At 40.0% G+C, this 21,753-nt stretch overlaps 2 protein-coding genes across 3 annotated transcripts in view; one reads left to right on the forward strand and one right to left on the reverse strand.

The window, feature by feature from the left end:
* Positions 1-326: 326 nt before the first annotated feature.
* Positions 327-11,881, forward strand: LOC110155468 (ubiquitin protein ligase E3 component n-recognin 7). 2 transcript variants are annotated; one of them, XM_055154983.1, is made up of 12 exons: positions 327-523; positions 2,675-2,808; positions 2,892-2,952; positions 4,593-4,688; positions 4,765-4,818; positions 5,926-6,031; positions 6,346-6,482; positions 7,802-8,017; positions 9,175-9,331; positions 9,950-10,033; positions 11,062-11,123; positions 11,228-11,881. In XM_055154983.1, exons 1-12 carry the CDS (start codon positions 404-406, stop codon positions 11,312-11,314), a joined length of 1,314 nt encoding a protein of 437 aa, XP_055010958.1. In that variant the 5' UTR covers positions 327-403; the 3' UTR covers positions 11,315-11,881. The 2 variants fall into 2 exon arrangements, with proteins under 2 accessions (XP_055010958.1, XP_020775229.1); XM_020919570.2 differs by lacking the exon at positions 9,950-10,033.
* A 27-nt stretch (positions 11,882-11,908) lies between these two features.
* btbd7 (BTB (POZ) domain containing 7) overlaps positions 11,909-21,753 on the reverse strand; it is a 41,305-nt gene continuing 31,460 nt past the window's right edge. The window contains exons 4-11 of the mRNA XM_020919417.2: positions 19,877-20,085; positions 19,545-19,620; positions 18,220-18,380; positions 17,962-18,105; positions 16,092-16,281; positions 15,834-16,012; positions 15,324-15,725; positions 11,909-15,245 (exon numbers count right to left, since the gene is read on the reverse strand). Of these exons, the coding sequence (XP_020775076.2) occupies positions 14,487-15,245; positions 15,324-15,725; positions 15,834-16,012; positions 16,092-16,281; positions 17,962-18,105; positions 18,220-18,380; positions 19,545-19,620; positions 19,877-20,085 (2,120 nt within the window). The 3' untranslated portion in view covers positions 11,909-14,486. The remainder of the gene's footprint in view (positions 15,246-15,323; positions 15,726-15,833; positions 16,013-16,091; positions 16,282-17,961; positions 18,106-18,219; positions 18,381-19,544; positions 19,621-19,876; positions 20,086-21,753) is intronic.

Genomic DNA, 21,753 nt, shown 5'->3' on the forward strand with positions numbered 1-21,753 from the left:
ACTTTTTTCTGAATTTTATTGTACCAACGACCTCTACTCTCGATGTCCCATTATTTTATTTATTTATTTTATTTATTCATTTTAAAATTTTCTTATTATCTATTATTTATTTTGTTTTATGTATTTATTATTTTATTATTATTTCATTTTATTTATTTAGTTATTTTAATACAGCCATTATTCCTTTGGCCATTTTCTAATATGCTAATGAGTTCTTTCCGCCCTTTTGTTTTGCCTAAACCAGGAGCGGGCGCTGATTGGCTCCCTGGACCTCTGACGTCACTTCCTCCCCACGTGGTGCGCACCCAAACTCCCGCCCGGAATTATTTACTACAGTGAATACCTCTGCCCTCCTCGGATCTCTGCACATCTTTTGTTGCCTGTAGCTTTTCCCGATTAGATCATGGCAGAAAATAACGCAAACCAAAACGGACACGAGTTGGAGGTGGTAGACGAAGCCTTTTTGGAGCAGGCGCTTTGTATTTTAGCTGGCAGCGACTCAGAAAACTGCTCCTATCCACAGGTAAGTGCTGCTGCAGGGGTGTCCTGAAGCATCCGTGCTCGTCTGACCATTGTTTAACTAGCTCTCTGGTCCCACTTCAACAGTGCACTGCTGTTTTACTGAGAATGGATGTAGCAATGTTAAATGTTACATCTAAAATTTAAGAGCTGTAGATTTTGGAAAAGATTTGCAAAAACAGATGTGCCATTTAATGAGTCTTTGTTAAAAAAACAACAACAAAAAACAAAAACAAAGACATTTATTTACAGTTGCAATCCTAAAATTATTCCATCCTTCTTTGACTTTTATCCAGTAGACATTATGTTGAAATGTATGATAATCTGTAGAAGATTAAAAGAATATATAACAGATATTTATTTTAGGATTCTGAGAGCACCATTAAGTCCAAGAGCATTAACATTTGGGAGTCGACTGAAATTTGAGCTGATTACCTAATCAAATAACCATATGAATTTCAGAACATGCTTGTAGAGAGGTGTAAACTTACAGGTAAAGCGAGATTTTTTATGTCTTATTGACGTCAATCTATTTTCTAAATTACATAACTCAGTTTTAATTTGACTGTAATTATTTGTACAGCTTTACGATGGCTTTACTTTGCAGGTTTTCATCAAGGAGTTGGTCACAGGTGTGCTTCGTTTTGATCACAGGCTTCAGAGAATGTGTTTAAATTCATTTTGTATTTTCCTTGAGCTTTCACACTACAGTATTTTCTAAATGACAGTCTTTGCAATTTGGTTATTGCACTAACTAATTTTCGATTCATACAGCCCTACTATGCATTAGGGATGTAACAATAACCGAAATATCGTGATATCGTATCGTCAAAAGCTTCAATAATATCGTAGGCCATTACAATATATCGAATTACAAGTCTCTTAATAAGCTCTATTCACGCTTTATGGAAGATGTTTGGAAACATGCAGATGACGACTTCTGTTGGAGTTACCGATACCGGACCACAGACTGTATAAAGAATATTTATATATACGGTCCAAGTACTGATCATGTGATGAAACCATGGATTCAGCAGCAGCGTCTTCACAACCTGCCAAAGCTTTCCATGGGGACGGGACTCAAATCGCATTGTCGATTTCACTTACAGGCAGCTGGTTATAACTGTTGATCTGCTGAACATAACTGTCAGAAAATAGCAGAGATATTAACACAAAGAAACTCAGAAGGCAGAATTCAGGGTTTTTACTCACGGCGAGGGACAGTGGCGCTGCTACAGCTCTCTTAACTGCTGAACAGCCACTGTCCAACATCATGCATTTTATGTATCACACAGGTTACAAGAATAAATGGGCGGTTACATTTAGAAAAGTACTACAAAGAAGAGTGCGTGTGCGTGTGCTTGTGCGTGTGTGTGTGTGTGCCTGCCAGCTGCTGAGTGGTTTGTATCAAGGTGGATATAGGGAGGACTGTCCTTGAGGAAGATAACAGATAATGAGGAACTGGTTTTCCCGTGAGAAATACCATTTGATAATAATAATAAGACAAAGAAGCGATATACAGCATTTGGAAAACTCTTTAACAATAGCGAAATGATATAATGACATATATATTTTTTATTAAGTTAGACAAATTATAATGCACCAATTAAGAGGCAGTTCATAAAAGGAAAAAATAAAGACTACAATGACATCTAGATGAAGAAACCTGGCCATTTTCTCAGTTTTTGTCTTCACATTTTGTCAGATGTCTGTTACTAATGCCTACAAAGCCCAAAGGAAGTCGTCACCCGCATGTTTCCAAACGTCTTCTGGTTTTGTGACGTAAGTGTGAGTAGACCCCATTCATTGTAAAGGTGCAGCATGAGCTAAAAAACAGAGGGAACTACACAGACCATGATCCTTTGCTCTGTTTCAGTGCAGACTACATGAAAAATAACTGTTATTTGGCACTATTAAATCTTAATTATTTGGACTATGACAGAATCAAAGTCTTGTCAAGGCATTTTAAGAGGAAATAAATATTGTACCATGAGATGCATATCATGAAAATACCGTACAGAGAGATTTGGATATCGTTCCACCCCTACTATGCATGTTTTCATTCATTCTTTCTAATGCAATAAAACACAGTGATGATCAATGGGAGGCCAGACATCCCAAATAACAAGCCCCGTATATCTTGCTGTTTTGGCAGGGCTACGTGAAGCGGCAGGCAGTGTTTGCATGTATGACTTGCACTTCTAATCCCGATAAGCCAGCTGGGGTTTGCCTGGCCTGTGTCAACAAGTGCCACGATGACCACGACATTGTTGAATTGTTCACTAAGAGGTGAGCTGAACCTGGAGCTAAACTGAAAATGAAAAGGGCGTGTGTAGTTATGTATGAGATGCTTACTTTCTATTTGCAAACAGGAACTTTCGCTGTGATTGTGGGAATAGCAAGTTTGGGGAATTTAAGTGCCAGTTGATTCCGGTGAGTTTTTTTGATGTTCCTCATTCTATTAAATTAAACATTTGTCATTTCCTGATCTATTATAATGTTGTTTGATTCACACATGTTTAACACGTAAACCCTGCATATTAAGGCTAAATTTTTAGAACTGGAGATGCACCGACACAGGTTTTTCAGTTCTGATACCGATATCGATACTATGACTTTAAGTATCTGCCAATGTCCGATATTAACTGATACCAGTGTAGGCACTGAAAATGGCATTTTTTTTCTTTCAAAATACAGTTAACTTATTACAAAATGTATCTGATTGTGTTATGTAGCTGTTATGTATCTTGGAAGTAACTACTGAACAGCTTTGTATGAATTAAAGTTCAAACCACGAGAAATCCTGGGCCTACATCAGTCAGTCAAGAGCCCAACGAAGTCAACCAGAGCTGGGGACTTGCAAGTCGTGACTTGGACTCGAGTCAAACTTGAGTCACTGTTTTTAGGACTTGAGACTTGACTTGATAAAATAAACTAACTTGGGACTCGACTTGGACGTGAAGGTCAGTGACTTGATACTTGAATCGGACTTGAGGCCCTTGACTTGAGAAGACTTGATGCTTCTGCCAAAAACTATAATCTAAAAACTATAAACTTTGTTACTGTAGAGGCTAATCTTTGATTTGTTTTCTCCTTGTTACTAACTTAACTTCTTTACAAAGAAAGATGACTAATGAGGCTGTCTTACGCGATTGCAACTTGATGTCGTTGTAGCACAGTAAAACGACCTTGTTGCTCCAGCCATCTCTTTTCTTTACTGTTAACAAGGACAGCATTTCTTCACATGTAATTACATGAGAATACAGATAGGCACTAGTGCGCCCCAAATGTTCAAATCATGTATCAATTTTCTTTCTTTTAAATCAAACACATAAATGAATTATTAGGAATTGTTAATTATTTATGCAAATAAACCTTATAAAATGGTGCTTACAGTTACTTTGGATGTAACTGAAGTACTGTGATACTGTGGTATCCTCAAATGTACTACAGTAATATACAGAACAATACAGTAAAACAGAGGGAACTACATAGAACATGATCTTTCCATTTCAGCACAGATTAATTTTACTTTTACTTACTTTAGATTACTTTTAAATCAGATGACTTGACTTGGATTTATGGACCAGTGACTCGAGACTCGACTTGGACTTGCGTGTATTTGACTTGGGACTTGATTCGGACTTGAGGTCAAAGACTTGAGACTTACTTGCAGAACAACGACTTGGTCCCGCCTCTGTCGACTACTATACTACATTTTTCTCCTGGATCAGCACCGATAACAGTATCAGTATCAGTGCATCCCTATTTAGGATCCACACACCTTCAATAGAATCATTTGGATAATTTCAGTCTTGGACTGCAAATCTCTACTGAACAAAAGATGAAATTAGCTTGAAAACTAACACTACATGACATCACAAGGTGGAACAGAGCATTTTGAGGTTAGAAGATGTGGACAGCTTTATAGTGTCCACATAGTAATTGAAATACAGCACAACCCCGAGGATATTTTTGGTGAACTAACAGCATACTGACATGACTTAAAGCTCACAAGAGTCAATTTTGTGTAATACAGGACCTTTAATGTAGTTGTTGTTTTTAACCAACAGACCAAAGATGCAGAGAATGTGAAAAATCAATACAATCACAACTACCATGGCAGTTATTGCACGTGTGACAGACCGTACCCAGACCCAGATGGCCAGGTATGTTTCCTGATCCACTGGTTTGATACAATTTGGCATTTTAATTATCATCTAACTTCCTTGTTTTTTACTGCAGGATAGTGACGAGATGATTCAGTGCGTCATCTGTGAGGACTGGTATCACTCTAGGGTAAGGACATTTAAAAGATGAGTTTGATTCATTAGCAATTTGGCAGAAAATACACAAGCATATCGGTAACACAGTTTTTATAGAGCTTTGGTCACCAGAGAGTAGGGTGTCATAAGTCTTGAAAGTTTGTTAATAGAATCGAAACTAGATACTCTCTTTGAGCAGGTACTAAAAAAGTCACATTCACAGGACAGAAGTGAACCTTTCCTCAAAAGTGTTAGAATAATTCTTGAGTAGGGCTGGGTATCATTCGATATGATTCAATATGATATTTCAATTCGATTTGACACTTGCACAATTGCTCAATCAGGACTGTGACACTAAAAGTCTTTGTTAAACCACTTCTTGTGCAAAATGAATATGAATGCCATTTTAATCATCAAAACTGTGAAAATGTCAAATCTGCTGCCTAAATCAGTTTCCTTCCTCTGAACAAGCAACAAAACTGTAGCACTGTAGCAAAATAATTTAGTGAAATATACCTAGAAATACTCTTGGTGATATAGCGATACAGAAGCCCACGATACTGACACTGTATCACCACATTAAACGATACAATATAGTGATCATTCAATATTTTTGCACACCCTTAATCTTGGTAACTTTTATTGCAAAGGGTATGCCACCTACTTGTTTGGTATACTGATATACTTGGAACATTATAGATTAAATGCGTCTATGACAGGTATTTGTATTGCTCAAAAATACCTTGAAAAACATGCATTCTCTCTGCAAGTGAGGTCTCTTCTCCACAGATCTGAGCTGTAATTTGGCCTAGTGGTGTCACCTTCTTCTCTTTGAAGGTGGATAGTCAAGTGTAGGGTGGTCAAAAGTACTGAAATGTAGACACGAATTGATTTTCCAGTTTTAATGTTATTTTGATCTTCATCAGAACTAGTATCAGATCTCATGGTTAAGATAAAGAAACTGCTATTATTTTGTCTATGAAAATTACATTCTGTCACAAAAAATTGCATGTTATATCTTCATTATGATGTTGTAACTGTAGTATTGAGTCAATTCCATAGTATCGAAATTGAGAATTTTAGGATCGAGACAAACTAGTAAAAGTAATCCCAAAAATGTAAAATGTATTGTCTTTAACAGCATTTAGGTGGCACTGTGTTGGAACCCGAGGATTTACAGGATATGGTCTGTGAGGGTTGCATGAACAAAGCTCCTTTCTTATGGACTTATGCTGCACACTACGCCGGTATGTCCTTTTCACACACTGTTTTATGTCAGAGACTACTAAATTGTATGTTATCATTTATTATTACAATACGTATTTTGTAAATTGTACAGATTTTTTTGTATTTGTGCAAAAAATACAGTATATAACAAAAATAAAAGGTAACATGGTGAAAATATGCCCCATAGAAGTGTAATACCACCTCTTTTTCTGTGTTTCAAGTGTATCTTGTTTAAACCACTGCAATCCCTTTTTAATGTGAGATGTATTGATACTTAAAAAAAAAAGAGGAAATTGTAGACTGGTGGCTTAGTTCCAATGTCCCTTCCTTTCAGTGCCTCCTGTGGTTGACATCAGTTCTGATAATGGAGAGGAAGAGGTGGACAGAGAGGACGACAAGAAAGAAGCTCCAGAGCCAAGCCAAAGTGTAATTGAAAATCCTTCTCCCAGCGAGACAAACGCAACACAAAAGGTACAATTAATGGCTTTATGCTTCTCTGGTGATAAAATATGAGAATTGTTTTTGAGAACAGTAATTGACTAAGGGAGATAAAAAGATTCCAGATAAAAAGTTAAATGTTTGAAAGGTGTATTAGGTGATTGCATTCTCTAACAATATAGCCTTTCTTGGCAGGTTTTCTCACAGTATTCCTGTTTCCCCAAACATGTAGAGCAGGCGTCTCCAACCGGTAGCTCTCCACTAACCTTCCAAGTAGCTCACTAAAGGATTTCTGAGTTACATGCAATGTACTTAATTAAAATCGTATTTATTTCCACTGTAAATGTGTCATTTTGATTCCTAACTTGTGCTCTAATAAATGAATAGTTTGTTTAATAGGCATCTCACTGTGCCCCCTCTAAAGCTTGCCATAGCTCTTTTACATTTTCAATTTCTTGCAACTGCTAAAATAAGTAGCTCTCTGGCATTTTCGTTTCATTGAAGGTAGCTCCCCCAGAGGAAAAAGGTTGGAGACCCCTGATGTAGAGAATGGTACCTAAGTGCTGTACTGTAGTTTGTCAAAACAACCCTGCTGGGTCACCTACAATGGGGTCAAATGCAGCTAACACACTGGAGGCACTGCTCTGGCTCTGTTGAAACTTAAATTAGTCTTTAATCTTAACTATGTTTTAGCACAATCTGTCCAATCTAAGTTAGAATTACAACAGGTACGGCTAAACAAATACGTCGCTCATAAAATTAGTCACGAGTTAGCTGGCATTAGTCAACAGCTTTCACTCTCACCTCTCACCTTTGTTACTGAAAATCAAACACCTAAACAGGAGTGTCTCTTTTTGATCACAGGCTCCTGAAAATGTGTTGTTTAAGTCCATTTTGATTTTTCCTTGAGCTTTCAAACTTTGGGTTGTTTGCTACTGGTAACCGCTGAACATTTTGCCATAGACATACTTGCAGAACACCCCCAGCATGATGCCACTGCAAAGTATCAATGAAGACATAATAATGACAACCAGAACAAAGTATATTTTGTAGAACTATGAGTCCATTTAGTGGCGATAACAGTTTGGATAATACTTCTTTTCCACCACTAGATGGAGCTGTAGGGTAATGGGTGGGTTACACTCAGAGACCAGCCTACTCCTCTCCTCGGGGTAATTACAGGACAAATAAGCCATGCGTCACTGCTCCTCCTGCTCTGTGGACAGCTCTGGCCTGGCTCCACTGGGCAGCGTCCTGTAAACTGTCTCCTCTCATCACCAGCGTGTCACCAGATCCACAGGCCCAGACTCTGTGTCATAACTCCCAGACCTCACCTTTCTTTTGATTTTTAGGTAGCAGAAAATAAGAGTTCATCCTGCAAACGGAAACGCGAGGAGGAGACGTCCGGTAGCTTGGTTCAGGAGCCAGTTAATACAGTGGGCTGCAGACTGAAGTTGCTGGAGGCCCTGGCGGCTCTCTCGTCGCAGGCGGCGCAGAGACCCAGGGAGGGAGCAGTGTTCTGGCCTCATGACTGGCGCAGGCACCTCTGCACCTGTACCAGCTGCAAGGTAGTGCTCAAAATGATTTCCCATTTGTGAAACACTACAGTAAAAGTGGGCAACTCATTGTCTACTACATGTAGGTCTGTCACAGTTACCCATTTTGAAGTATGATATAGTGATGAAGAAAATATAGAGGATAAAACGATAAAAATGGACACTGACCCAATAACTTTCTAAATGCACAATATGGTTAAAACACGAACCGCAGAATGAAACACTTAGTGAGCAGTTTTTAATCAATAATGAGTCACAATGAGTCATAGAATTTATCCAACTCTCTACAGCTGGAATTGTAGTACAGAAAAATAACACAGTATAAACAAAACTCACCCACAATAATTATCGATTTCCAAAAAAGATGGTTAAATCTGTCTCATAATAACGATAACTCTTTAAGGTAACTGTCAGGCCTAACTACGTGACTCTACAAGTGGTTCTCAACCTTGGATTGTGAAACGATTTCAAGATTTCCCCTCAGATGATTAGGGGAAAATTTTTAAATGTGTACATCGGTCGTAAAGAAGGCAAGACACCCTTCAAATGTAGTCGTAAATGTAGATTCCTATTTGTTAGGCATTAAGTGAATTAATATTGTAGGCTATGACCTGAAAATAAAATCAAACATTAGACATAAAGCTATTTTATCACGTCGCAGGTAGCCTACTTTAGTGTTTGTGGGTCACGAATCCCTACGGTTGTTAATAATGGGGCTGCCACTTAAAAGGGTTGTGGTTCTGAAAAATTAAAGTACATTAAAGATGAACTATGTAACTTTTCTAGTGTTGGGGGACCTGCTTGTCTCCATGGAGATGTTGTGTTGCTCAACGCTTTGCCTGGAATATTCCATAGGATATTATTATTATTATTATTATGACATTTATTTTTCATTAAGGCTGTTCTTTATTCTCAAAAATACACTGACAAATGTGTTCAGACTGTGATACTTAAACAAAAACATCTCCAAGTGCAAAGCTGCTAAATTATGGGATATTTTGAACCTCAACCCAAATAATTTCAGCACATTTCCAATGGATTGCAAATTTCCCTGATTATTGTTGTCCAAATAATCCGCAAATGATACAAATACTTTGAGATAAAGTGCAATATTGACAAAAACATAGTGTCGTAACGTTTTTAACCGTTTGACTACTGTGTCGGGGCAGAGGGCCTATGTGTCTGCGCAGGTACAATTTCTCATGGACCCGTCGGACACAATGTTGGCCTACGAGAACAAAGGCCTGAAGGAGCCGTTCGGACAAAACCCCCTTCTAGCCCTCACCGTTTCAATGGACCGCGCAGTACAGCTGGAGCTCATCTATGGTGAGTGGAATGAGGAAAATGTTACTCTCTTCGGTTCATTGTGACTTGTTAATGCAGTTCTTATTTTTAGATTGTAGATTAGATTGTAGGGCTACACGGTTTTGGAAATAAATGTATTCAAAGATTCAGTTCATTGTAAACATTTTAAACCTGCCCATGAGCATTAAAGCGTAACTGCTAGGGATGTAACAATAACCGAAATATCGTGATATCTTATTGTCAAAAGTCTAACAATAATATCGTGGACTCTCACAATATATCGAATCACAAGTTCCTTTGCTTAAATGCATGGTTTTATAGAAGCAACAGCTTATAAACATCGGGAACTACATATCCATTGATTCATTTCAGTGCAGACAGCGTGAAGAAATATGTTTTTGACTTGAATTCTTGGGATTATGACGGTAATAATTCACACCAAAATCTTGTCAAGGTATTTTAAAAGCATAAAAGTGTCCCATCTACAATTATTTCTTCAAAATATTGCAATAAATATCATAACGTGAGATTTGGATATCGTTACATTCCTAGTAACTGCGTGACTTTTCTGGGGTCTGCCACCTGCTTGTCCCATTATCAATAGAGAAGTTATTGATGTTAACTGATCTTTCTTCACAGAGACAAGCAAGAGTCTTCACCAGCCCAAGTTACAGATCAGCTCTGCGGAAGTGCAACCCCACTCACAGAAAGAATGCATGCAAAGTATTTATGAGCCATAAAAACACCTGTAATTTAATTAATTCCAGATATGTCAAGCTATAGTGTGGAACATTTCAAACCAAGCAATAGCAGCTCCGCGGTGACAAAACGGTGGCAGGCCATTCACTCCAAAAGTTACATAGTCGACCTTTAGATTAGTTCACATGTTAGTCTTCTCACAATTTTTAATCTACTAATCCCTTGCTTTTTAGAACAATTATCATATATTAATTGAAGTTTATTCATTGCAACCATTCAAATTGTGAGTTCTTTCTTTAATATTAATACTATGCAGCTGATATAATTTTCTGGGAGGGATGGGGGCAAAGCTAACTAGAGGCACTGTTCTGTCAGCTCTGTTACTCAAATTAGTTAATCTGACCATAAAGAACAGGTTTAGCCGGAACTACAACAGGTGAGCTGATTTGGATAAACGCTTGCATTAATCGGTTTAAATCAGGGGTCTCCAACCTTTTTCCTTCTGTGAGCTACTTTTTGTAAAAAAGAAAATGCCAGAGAGCTACTAATTTTTGGGGTCGCCAGAAATTTTGTAAATATTAAGAGCCATGGTACGCCGAAGATGAGACAAGAGTTAGGTGCCTATAAAACGTAACCCATTATCCAGTTATCAGTGTACAAAATTAGGCATAAAAACTATACATTTACAAAGGAAATAGGAATTTAATCAATCAAATTTTAGTTATTCAGCCCAGTATGTATATTGCAGAAATCCCTTGGCGAGCTACTGGTAGGACGCCCCTGGTTTAAATCCATTTTGTTTAGTTTTTTTCCTTGCGTTTTCAGACAATCTAAAAAGACAGTGTGCTGATTTGTGCATTGTCACTATGGTAACTGCAGAACATTCCTCCATGGACATTCATACTGTCCCCCCTCAGTCAGATGTCACTCCAAAGTATCAATTAATTGTGCTACGAAGTCAGTGAAGCAAGCCACAGACGAGAATCTGCTGTAATCGCTTAATATTGTCCATTGTTACGAAATAATAATAAGCCTTTTTTTTTTCCAATTAGGTGTCCAGGAGATGACTACGAGGATCGCTGCCTTGGAGGAGCAGTGCGCCAAAGAGGGAAAGGTGAGGGAAAAAAAAAAAAGTGTAGCTGTCTAACATTCTGTTTCGTGTTTTTTTTTTTTTACTTTCAACTAAACCCTAAAAACTTCCCATGCGTGGTTTTACAGGAAGTCACAGGAGAGGCAGTCCGACAGTGCTTTGAAGAAATAAAGGAGAGGTACAAGCGCCGCCGAACCAACAATGAAGAAGAATAAAGCTGCTACATCATATGCTGGGCTCATATGGTGCTCCCTGAATGTTCAATAAAAGTTTGTTGAAACATTTGAATGTAAAATGCAAGAACTGTAGCATCGTCAAGTACAGCTTTTCATTATAAAAGCTGTAACATAATGCCTTAACCGTCAGGCTTCCCTTTAGATGTTTTTGTCCATTTAGCCATTTTTTGCAACTTCATCTGTTCACCATTTCAATTCGGTTCGTTTAAGACACCAAAGTTTGTGCAAAGTTGTAAGTTCTTAATTCCAAAAAAAAATTATATTGCATTTTTTTTGTCACACTTAAGACCCTAAAGACATGTTGTGTTTTTGTTTTTTTTTAATTAGAGCAGGAATGTATTTAGAATTAGTCAAAAAACTTGCGAAAAAATATTAACATCATGATTTTACAACTGTTGTGTGATGGCATTTGTCCTTGGGGTCCTGAATGCAACTAAAGGAAACCCTGAGGTTTAATTCACCCTGTAGGCAATTTTGATTTTCTGTGCAATGTACAATACTGTGAACTGTGAACTGAGAAACCATTAAAACCATTTTTAAAAAGTGTGTAAAGACAGTGAAAAGCCACAAGGATTACATCATATCAAACCAGTTTATTTTATGATGCCGAGTTGACCACTGTTATGCACCCCTCGAGGTGACAGTAGAAAAATAGATTCAGTGAAACTAAATGGAACTTAATATCAGTCTACAAACATGTTTTAGAATTCAACACAAGCAATTATCCCACATTTGAAATCGAAAAGGTGCTAAATAACACTATGTACACAAACAAGCTACATGAGAGTTCAAAGTGATGCAGGCTGGTTAGCTGGTAGAAAAGAGCTTGCATAGACAGTTAAGTCACTTCTCCAAAAAAGCCCAGCTGCAGGCAGGGAAGGCACTGACTTCTCTAACAGCAAAAGAGCAAAACAAAACTTTTCAGTGGAACATTGTCCTGGAAAATAAAACTTACCAACATGAACATGAGGAGGAATCTGAACCTTTGCATTTTTTCCTCATGAAGCAAGATGGAAAATAATTTTTCTGCTTGGCGATCTTTAAAGCAAAAGGCTAGATCTGCAGATCCTCTACACAGTCCTGCTACTTTTAAAGGTCCTATATTACACAAAATGGATTCTTGTGAGATTTAAGTCACATTATGTTACCTCATCAAAAACAGACCTGGAATTGTGTTTTGTCTCATTCACACGTTTGAGTAATCCATTATTATTAGTCTGTTTACATTGCCAAAGCTCAAAATGCTTTGTCCCACTTTGTGATGTCACGTAGTGGTAGTTTATGTAAACAGCTGTTTACTTGAGATTGGCAATTCCAGGGCTGAAATCATCAAAATGATTCTAGCAAAGGTGTAAGAGTTGGAAAAACACACTGGATTACTTCCTGTATTACCACATGACATAACAAGGTGGATCAGTGTGTTTTCAGTTTAAAAGAAGAAGTCAGCCTAAATATTTTTAAACACGTGTGAATGAAACAAAACACAACTGCAGACATGTTTTTTGTAAGGAAACAACATTATAAAAGATCAGAAAATAGCCTAATATGGACCCTTTAAAGTAAAGGAACAAAAACATGTTTACAAAGTTACCCCACTTACGATATTGAACTGCCTTAAATGCAGAACGCTTAAGAACAAAATAGCTTCTTGGACATAATCTTTACATTGTAAACCACACATTCTTGGTGAGTTCATGACGAGACAAGTACACAGTGTTGTCCACTACAGTAAAAGTACAAACCTTCAACATCCACTAAAATGTGACACAAGCCATTCAACTCAGGGACTCTACTCATTATATACAAATTCATTAGACAGGAGCCAGCATTTGGACTATTCTCTAATTTCACTTCCTTTTTGTTCAAATGTTTCTTTTTTTCCCTTCAACTACATGTGTGGCTCCACAGTGCAATGCTTTTGAGTGAAGTGCTCAGCTACTGGACGTGACGAGCTCTGTGTGAACTCTGTGTGTTGTGTCATGTGTGTATGTGTGGGGGGGGGCTACTCCTGCTGCAGCTTTATAATCAACAGTATCAACAAGCCCAAACTGCAGTGTGTGTCTCCATAGTGATCAGAACAGTCAAAGTGATTATACTGTAGTGATAGTAATGACATCATACTTAGCTGAATAAAGGTTGCTAGAACTGATATTTGAAGTACCAGTTAAGGCTTTAGATTGCGATATTTAACGCTGCTGAAATAAAAAGGAGGATTTGCACACTTAACTTACGATCGCACACCCCGGTACACTGGGCTCTGATATGTCCGAACAGACCTGGCTAAAATGGGTGGGTACAGTACTGAGATTGTCTAACATCTACATATCCTCACAGACCTGCTTTGATGCTAAAATAAACAGGCAGCCATTTTAAAAACCATACATCATCTGCAATAAAGCCCTGTACTGTCCGCTATAATCAACCCGCTCTTCTCCATCAGCTTCAATCTGCAACAGAAACGTGTCTCATTTGGACACGTAGCGGCTGTGACGGTTCAAATCCGACACAATTAACCCACAATGACGAGCTATGATGACCTACTTCCTGTCAGTTCCAATTCCTTGTGCAGCCAGGATCCGGATTGTTACACATCAACACTGCATAGCTAGCTCCCAAAGCGGTGAACTAAGTCAGGTGGGCAGCTAGAGGAGTGCTACGGGAAGAAAATGGAAATGTTATACATGAAGGGAGCGAATCACAGCCATATTCTACTCTACTGTAAGTCTCAAAGCATGTGCCATTGTTCGCTAGTGTAAACAGATACAGATCCTGCCATCTCAGCATTCTGAGGAGTATTCCATTTGTACTGAACTCTTGTAGTGTTGTGACGCATCAGGCAGGTCTTGTGGAGCTCTGCTCCCTGACCCCTTCATGCTTTACACTGAGTCTCCAAACAGCAGACCAAGGAGCTTTGGAGATCAATGTGAAGCATTGACTGTTAACCTGCAGCGTTCTCTCTATAGTGAGTGTGTGATGGATAGCACAGTGTGACAGAGGTAGGACAAAAGGACAAACTATAAATAGCTACTATCATCCCCCTTCCCCTGCTCCTCTCAAACACACATTCACACACATTTAGTGCTTTGCCATCCACCGGGACAGACAGCGTTAGGTTTCCCTTTTCCAAACTCAACCCCGGCTCCTCTTGGGGTTAAAGTGCTGATTTCTTATAAGGGTATTCAGGCTTGTTGGGAGAGCGGCGGTCCTCGGTCACACTGTTCCTGTGGGACTGTGGGACAGGGGAGGGGCCCGACTGTTCGGCCCCCAGAATCATCTCCTCTGCTGGCTCTCTGGCTCCTGTGTGCCTGTCCTCATAATTGTCCACAGTTCCACTAGGGGAGCGCAGATGACCTAAGCCGTGAGTCAAGTCAGTTTCATTTGATCTTCCCCTTGGGACATGTCCCATTCTAGCCTGGGCCCCAGAAGGGCTGGAGAGGACAGGCTCATGTCTCTGTGAGGTCATCCCGAGGACATCTAACCGCAGCGGGTCGGGAGCGCTCCGCCCCTGGGAGTGGGAGTGGCCCTGAGAGTCACAGATGTAAGAGGGCTGATAAGAGCCAGAGGTGCAGCTGTGGCTGTAGAGATCGGGCCCTGGAAAAGAGGGCCGGGGGTGAGCAGAGGTGGGGGTGGCGGGTCGACAGGAGAAGTCATACAAGTCAGGAAACTCCGCCTGAGCTTCCAACTTGGGCTCAGGGGCGTGTCTTTTACAGGAGTGTCCGTGTCCAGGGCCGTGGCTGTGGCTGAGGCGAGCCGAAGGGCAGGGGCCGTGAGGCAGGTGCAGGCCTGAGGGGCCCATAGGACTGTGAGGCCCCTCTCTGTCCATGTCCATGTGCTGCTCCCTCAGAGACAGCACAGACACTCCGAGGGCAATATCAGGCATGAACTCCCTCATGACCGGCTCCACATTCATCTGCAGTCAGAACACACAAAATATGGTTTCATGAGCTGTAGACACAAGGCACATTTGGTTTGTAAACAGATCACTCACCACCTGCTGGTCCAGCAGAGCGCGCCCCATGGCCTGTGGGTTGGTGCAGTCTGGGGGCTGGGGCCTGGGCACTGATGAGTATTCGGAGCTGCCATGTTTGGAGGACACATGTCTCTGAATGAGGGTGCGATTACAGGGGTAGGAGAAAGAGCGAGTAGGGGTGGGCATGGGCACCCGGGGTCGCCAGGCCCCTTTCATCTGGGCATGGCTGGGGGTGGCAGGGGGATGGTAGGGGGGAGGTGGAGGAGGCAGCGGAGGGTGGAAGCCTCCAACTCCTTCCATGTCAGCGAACATGCTGTCCATTGCCGGGCTACTGTTCACACGACAGCGACCTACCTGCCGCAAGGCCAAAATGGGACTCTCATCTCCAAATCGCTCATCAGGAAAGAACTTGTACGGATTCTGAAATAGCAAACAAATATTAGTTTGAATTTGAACACTGCATTGCTAAACAAAACAGACCTACTGATACATTTTTTATGGCGTGATCCTCTTGTGTTGTGGTCTTACCTGCAGTAGCTCCGTGGCTCCGTCGGCCAGCCCAAACTCTCGGAGCACACGCAGCTGAAGCTCGTAGCTCACAGTGGCCCCCTCTCCACAGTTGAGGGCGTAGGCTCTCTGCACCTGCTCAGTGTGTCTCAGCTCCTGCAGCCGGCGGATCATCTCCTTCACCACAGACAGCTGAGGCACTGCAACAACCACAGGAGACCATCAATACACCTGAACAATCATTTAGTGCACATTCAACCAAAATCAGCTGAAACTTACCTGGGATTTCATTCGCTACGACAGAGGGAGCGGAGGCTGTGTTGCTAGTCATTTGCTGGTGGTTGATCATGTGGCAGCACTGGGGGACGGCGTTGTTGACCATGTAGAGGGTGTCGGGGACGTTGGACATGCGCACCAGCCTCAAGCGCACCAGGTCAGTCTGCTCCACCATCATCTCGTCCAGAACGGTCTGCAAACAGGCCCAAAGACGAGACCTCACAACTGTCCCAGAGTCCAAGGAGGAACCCAAGGACAACTGGAGGCTCGGCAAATTAGTTCTGCTTGATTGACAATTCATCTAATAACGGCACTGTGGGGTATGCTGGTATGTTCATTAATATTCATGAACTGGGAAGCTCTATAAGTTGTTGGAGGGAGCGTGAAAATTGACAAAAAATGAATTTCGGGGCAAAGATGATAGAAGGAGCTATTAATACATTCTATTAATGGTTAGGCTGCGCTTTTCGGAGGCACTTCGATGAAAGCAAAAGGTTTCGATCACGTTCTAGTATTTGATGTCATAATTTCAGATGGAGGACAGGAGCCTCTCTATGTGAGATTCACTGTTTTTGAAAGAAATATCCAAACTTAAGGCCCTTTCAACTGACAACAATCATGTCTTTGAGTGGAATAAGGGCACTAATTTGTGACGCAATTGTGACAAAATGCTTTCAGTTTCTAGAGATATTAACCATAAACCATCTACAATCTGAGTTCTGTATTAGGAATAGGAGTTGATTTCAAACTAAATAGTCAAATAAAACGCGCAGATCATGTAGAGCAGGTTAATACAAACATTTTAAGACCGAAATGACAAGCCTGACAGCAGCAGTTACGGAAATAGGGCAAGTTGTTTTTTCAGTACAAAGTGAATTGGAGCCAAAGTCGATGGAGCTAGAAGTGCGCCCATGCTCACATCCTATTTGAAACACGATGGCTAGCAGGTTAGTTATGTCCATTTATGTATACAGTTTATGCCTCCAGCTCAGGCTACTTTTATATGATGACGGTCTGAACAGAAGGTGCAAAAGTTCCGTTGCGTCTTCACTTTTTATTCCGCGTTTAGATGAGTGTTTTTGGGAGGAAATCTGCGTGCATACAGTGACGCGAAAGTGTGTGGAATTCGACTGAGTATGCATGCTAGGCGGCTCAGTGGTGACACTAGTTGGTGATGTATGTGATGTAAAGGCATACGTGACGTGAGCAGATCTGACCCGAGTTTTGCGTCTTGGGCAGTGTAGATGGAAATGCTAAGGCAGAGCGTATTCAACTTTTCAGCTCTGGAGGGTGGTTTCAGATTTTTGCATTTTTAAAGCTTCAAAAACGCTGTCACCGTCTAAACCTGGGGTGGGCAAACTTTTTGACTCGTGGGCCACAAAATGTTCAAAAATTTGATGGAAGGGACCAGGAGCAGATGGAGTTTTTGGTAATCCACCTCATAAGAGAAAAAAATAACACGGGATAGGTAGAAAACATATCCCCATGTTACTGAAATATCCCATAATTGAAAATCATTACAAAGCATTACAACAAAATATCTGTCTTTCAATTGAAATGATAGTTTGCCCACCCCTGGTCTAAATGAAAGGCACTTCTGATAAAATATTTTGTTGTTCTTGTGTAAACACGCCCTAAGTTTTATACTGTATGGCTTCTAAACAGCTGTGATGTTAAGTGAATACAACCTGTTCATTGGTTTCAGACAAACAATTCCTTCCTGATTTGCAGGACTTAGTGAGGACCCAGCGAGGACCTTTTCCCCATTCAATACTTCGATTTGAATTTCTTACTTACTATAACCACAGAAAAACCATAAACCACTTAGCTTTTCATTTTTAGAGGGCACAGATCAGTTGTCAGTGGATGTTACCTTTGCCTCTTCCACATAGGGAGAGAAGAGGCGCGGCCGCACATAGATACCAGCGTTCTTCTGTCTCAACCAGGCATTGGCTTTCCCCCCTTCGGCCGTGGGCAGCATGTCCAGGGGAGGGGTGCTTATCAGACCACGCTTGAGCTGTGAACAGAATGAAGAATGCGGATCAATACACCATTTATGACGCTCACAAAGACTCCGATAGACTTTAATCAGCTGGTAGTGGCCGAGAGAAGGCGGTCGATAGATACTGACCGCGTCTGAGAGCACGTCGCTGTTTGGGGGCAGGATGTGCTCCGTCCGGATGAAAGGCAGGAGGGGGGACAGGATCTCACGGAGTTCCTCCACGTCCAGGTCCCTCCTCTTCACGCCCCGCTTGTTCACGCTGTGAGCCGTGCCACTCAGCAGATTGGGCTCTGGAGAGACACACACAGTCAATAGTACAGCTCACTGGATCACTACACTCAACTATATTCAACTGCATTTGAATACAGTTGAGAGAAATCTATACATGACGTGAGACAAGGATGACATTCAATAACTTTTGTACTGCAATATTTTCATTTACTTTTTGTTAGTTAATTTAAAACAAAAAGATGCACATTCCTTTATTCACTAGTCAACTTCGGTCAAAATTAAAACCTAACAGACAAAACCAAAATGAACCCACATCGAAAATAGACTCTAATAAGGAAAATTATGAATGATCTGCCTTTTTATTTTCCAAAAACAACACTTCTGTAAAATGGTTTTCTTGCGATAATAATTACTGCAGCCAATATTGCGATTCAGGTATTTTTGTGATAGATTGTGCAGTTCTTATTTCTACAACTAGTTTTTATTTAGTCAGTTTAGTTTCAGTTATAGTTTTAGTTCATTTCCAGAGACACAAATAGAAATAGGGACTCATGTTCTTCTGAAATACAAACCTATCAGGGGACATGCATTAAATAATATCCGTGTGTTTTGTTTTGTTTTTTACACAGAATAATTTTTTTTAGGTCCACACTGAAATGGTAAGAGATTTTTTAATTATTTATCTCTGAAAAGCATCTCTAGAGGAAAAGTGGTATTTTTGTGCAGTCAAGCATTTTAAAAACATTGTTCAACCTCCTTTAGCAGGTTAAAATCTTCCAAAATGCCAAGATAGTTAATGACGTTAGAGAAATGTTCAGTTCCATAGACACAAACCACAAAAATAGGGACCATTTTATCAGGGGACACACATGGTTTCACACTAAATCAGTGGGTGCAGTTTTTTTCTTAGGTCTACATTAAAATGGTACAGATTAATAGACGTATTAACGTCTGAAAAACCTCTCTAAAGAAAAAAAGGATACACTTTTTGTGCAGTAAAACATTGTTCAAAGTTACGGAGGAAGTTTAAGTCTAGACTGTAGAAGGGACTGGGTGCTTAGGCAAAGTTACAATAGCGAGAAAGTTTAGGAACTCTTCTGTAGCGAAAAGTTGAGCTCTTTGGTTCACACTCTTCATATTTGGACTCCGGGTAAGTGGGTAGTCTCTTTGAAGACATTAGGGGACTGCTGCTGTGAGGGTAATTACACAGTGTACTATCTTACCCCTGTCTGCCATCCTCTTTATAAGCTGCTGCTCGCCCCATTTCACCACATACTTCAGAATGTCCTGCTCACTTGCCTGCCAATCAAAACAAAACAATATTACATTTAAAACATTTCAAAAACAAAAAAAATGGTACATTGTATTTTCTCACAAAAACTGTCAAAAACTATGAATGAACAGATATATATTGTGGTAAAACATAACAAAAAGCAGATCTATATGTTGATACTTAACTTTTGTTCTTTGCCATGTAATTCCATACATGTTGCTAAAGTAGTAAACGTGTCCAAACTTCTGACAGTGTATATTTCATGTCTGTGTAGTCCCTTACCTGCAGGTAGTCAGACTGGATGGCGGAGAGAAGGTGCTCCTTGCCCAGCTCGTAGAGGACATCTGAAGAGACGACCTGGCTGAACTCTTCACAGAGGAAGTGCATGGCCTGTCTGTGGACCCACTTGGACCCATAAGGCTGCGAGCTCCACTTCAGGATGGGCACCAGGGAATCCAGGGACAGGCTCTCCACGATGATGTCCTCACAGCCTGAACACACCACAGGAATGAAGATAAAATGCTGACGCACAATACCACAATGACAACTGACATTAGACTTGTATGGTTCTCATCAAGTACAACTGCAGAAGTCACTTTCTTTTGCCAAGAAAATATAATAAAATACAAGCATGTTTTTTATTCATTATGGATTTGTACATATGAAACGAAAGACAAAATGTGTCTTAAGGCTAAGTGGATCTCCACAAACTCTTGCTGGCTTGCTTGTTTCCATGGAAATGTTTTTGCTAAGGCTGTAATATTCCACAATATAGCATAAAATTAATGAGAATGTTCCAAAGTATGGTTTTAAATTTCTATTTTCATGGAATGACAAGGTTGACAATCAGTAACTTTTGTACTGTGATATTTTAATTTACTTTCTGGCACAATAAGTAAAGTTAATTTAAAACAAAAAAATGCACACGCCTTTATTTACTAGGCAATTTGGTCAAAATTAAAACCTAATAGACCAACCCACATCCAATGTAGACCCTAATAAGGAAAATCATGAATGTTCTGCCTTTTTACTTTCCAAAAACAGTACACTTCTGTAAAATGGTTTTCTTGCAATTATGATTACTGCGTCAGACAAAATTGCTATACAGATATATTGTAATATAGGTCTTATTTCTACAGTTAGTTTTTATTTAGTCAATTTAGTTTTAAGTTCAGTTCCATAGACACAAATAGAAATAGGGACATAAAATTTCTGTCTTCAATGAGAATGTTCCAAAGTATGGTTTTAACTTTCTATTTCCACGGAATTATGCGTTCGACCTTCCACTTCCAAAAAGTTACATCACTTTAATATAATACTATTTGTCTATGGGAAATGAGTAAAGTCACACTGTCCTAATATTTCAGTTCATAAAAAAAAAAAAAAAAATCATCAGAGGACACAGGGCTGATCCATTTTGGGCAGTAATCGAGGTAAGAGGGGAGAATTATACTAGCAACATCAGCATTTGTAACACTGATGTACCTGATTTACCATTTGGAAAACAACTGTCAAACCCATGGCTGCTTGACAAAACACAGACATTTTGAGGACTTTTGATATTTTGAAACATAGAAAAAATATTTAGTTTTGAATTTCTAATCATTTCTACTAGAGCTCGATATCGAACGTGAAAATACTACATGCAATACTGATTAGAATGCCAAAAAGTCTGAGCTTCTGACCGCTGTGCCTACGCCAAACAATTGCAAAAGCAGTATAAAATAAGTAAACAAAAGAGCCGTGGGAACAACCTGATAAGCTGCTGCTGGGACAGTGGTAAACACATCACACCAGAGAATACTGACGAAAGAAGCCAAGTTTAGTATTTAAAAGCTGCTCTGCTAACTGAAAATCCAATGAGGTGTGAATGGCAAAGAACAATGTAATGAATAGGGCAATATGAAAACCATCAACTAGGAGATTTTCAGTGACGTCATTCTCCCAGATGGGGGCAAGAGGAGATTTCCCCATTGATAACATTGTGCTTTGTCATGGGATATTCAAAAAGTACATGCGCAAATGTTGAACCTGGAAATTTCTAGTCCCAAGAGCTCACAACAACTCACCCTTATGTAATGGAAAACTATGTCCCGTCAATAATCATATTTGTTGCACAGTGTTCCTATGACCTCTTGTATAAAGCTGTGATTTTATAT

Source organism: Boleophthalmus pectinirostris, unplaced genomic scaffold (assembly GCF_026225935.1).
Source record: "Boleophthalmus pectinirostris isolate CB_2022bp ecotype Guang Dong unplaced genomic scaffold, ASM2622593v1 HiC_scaffold_10, whole genome shotgun sequence".
NCBI lineage: Eukaryota > Metazoa > Chordata > Actinopteri > Gobiiformes > Gobiidae > Boleophthalmus > Boleophthalmus pectinirostris.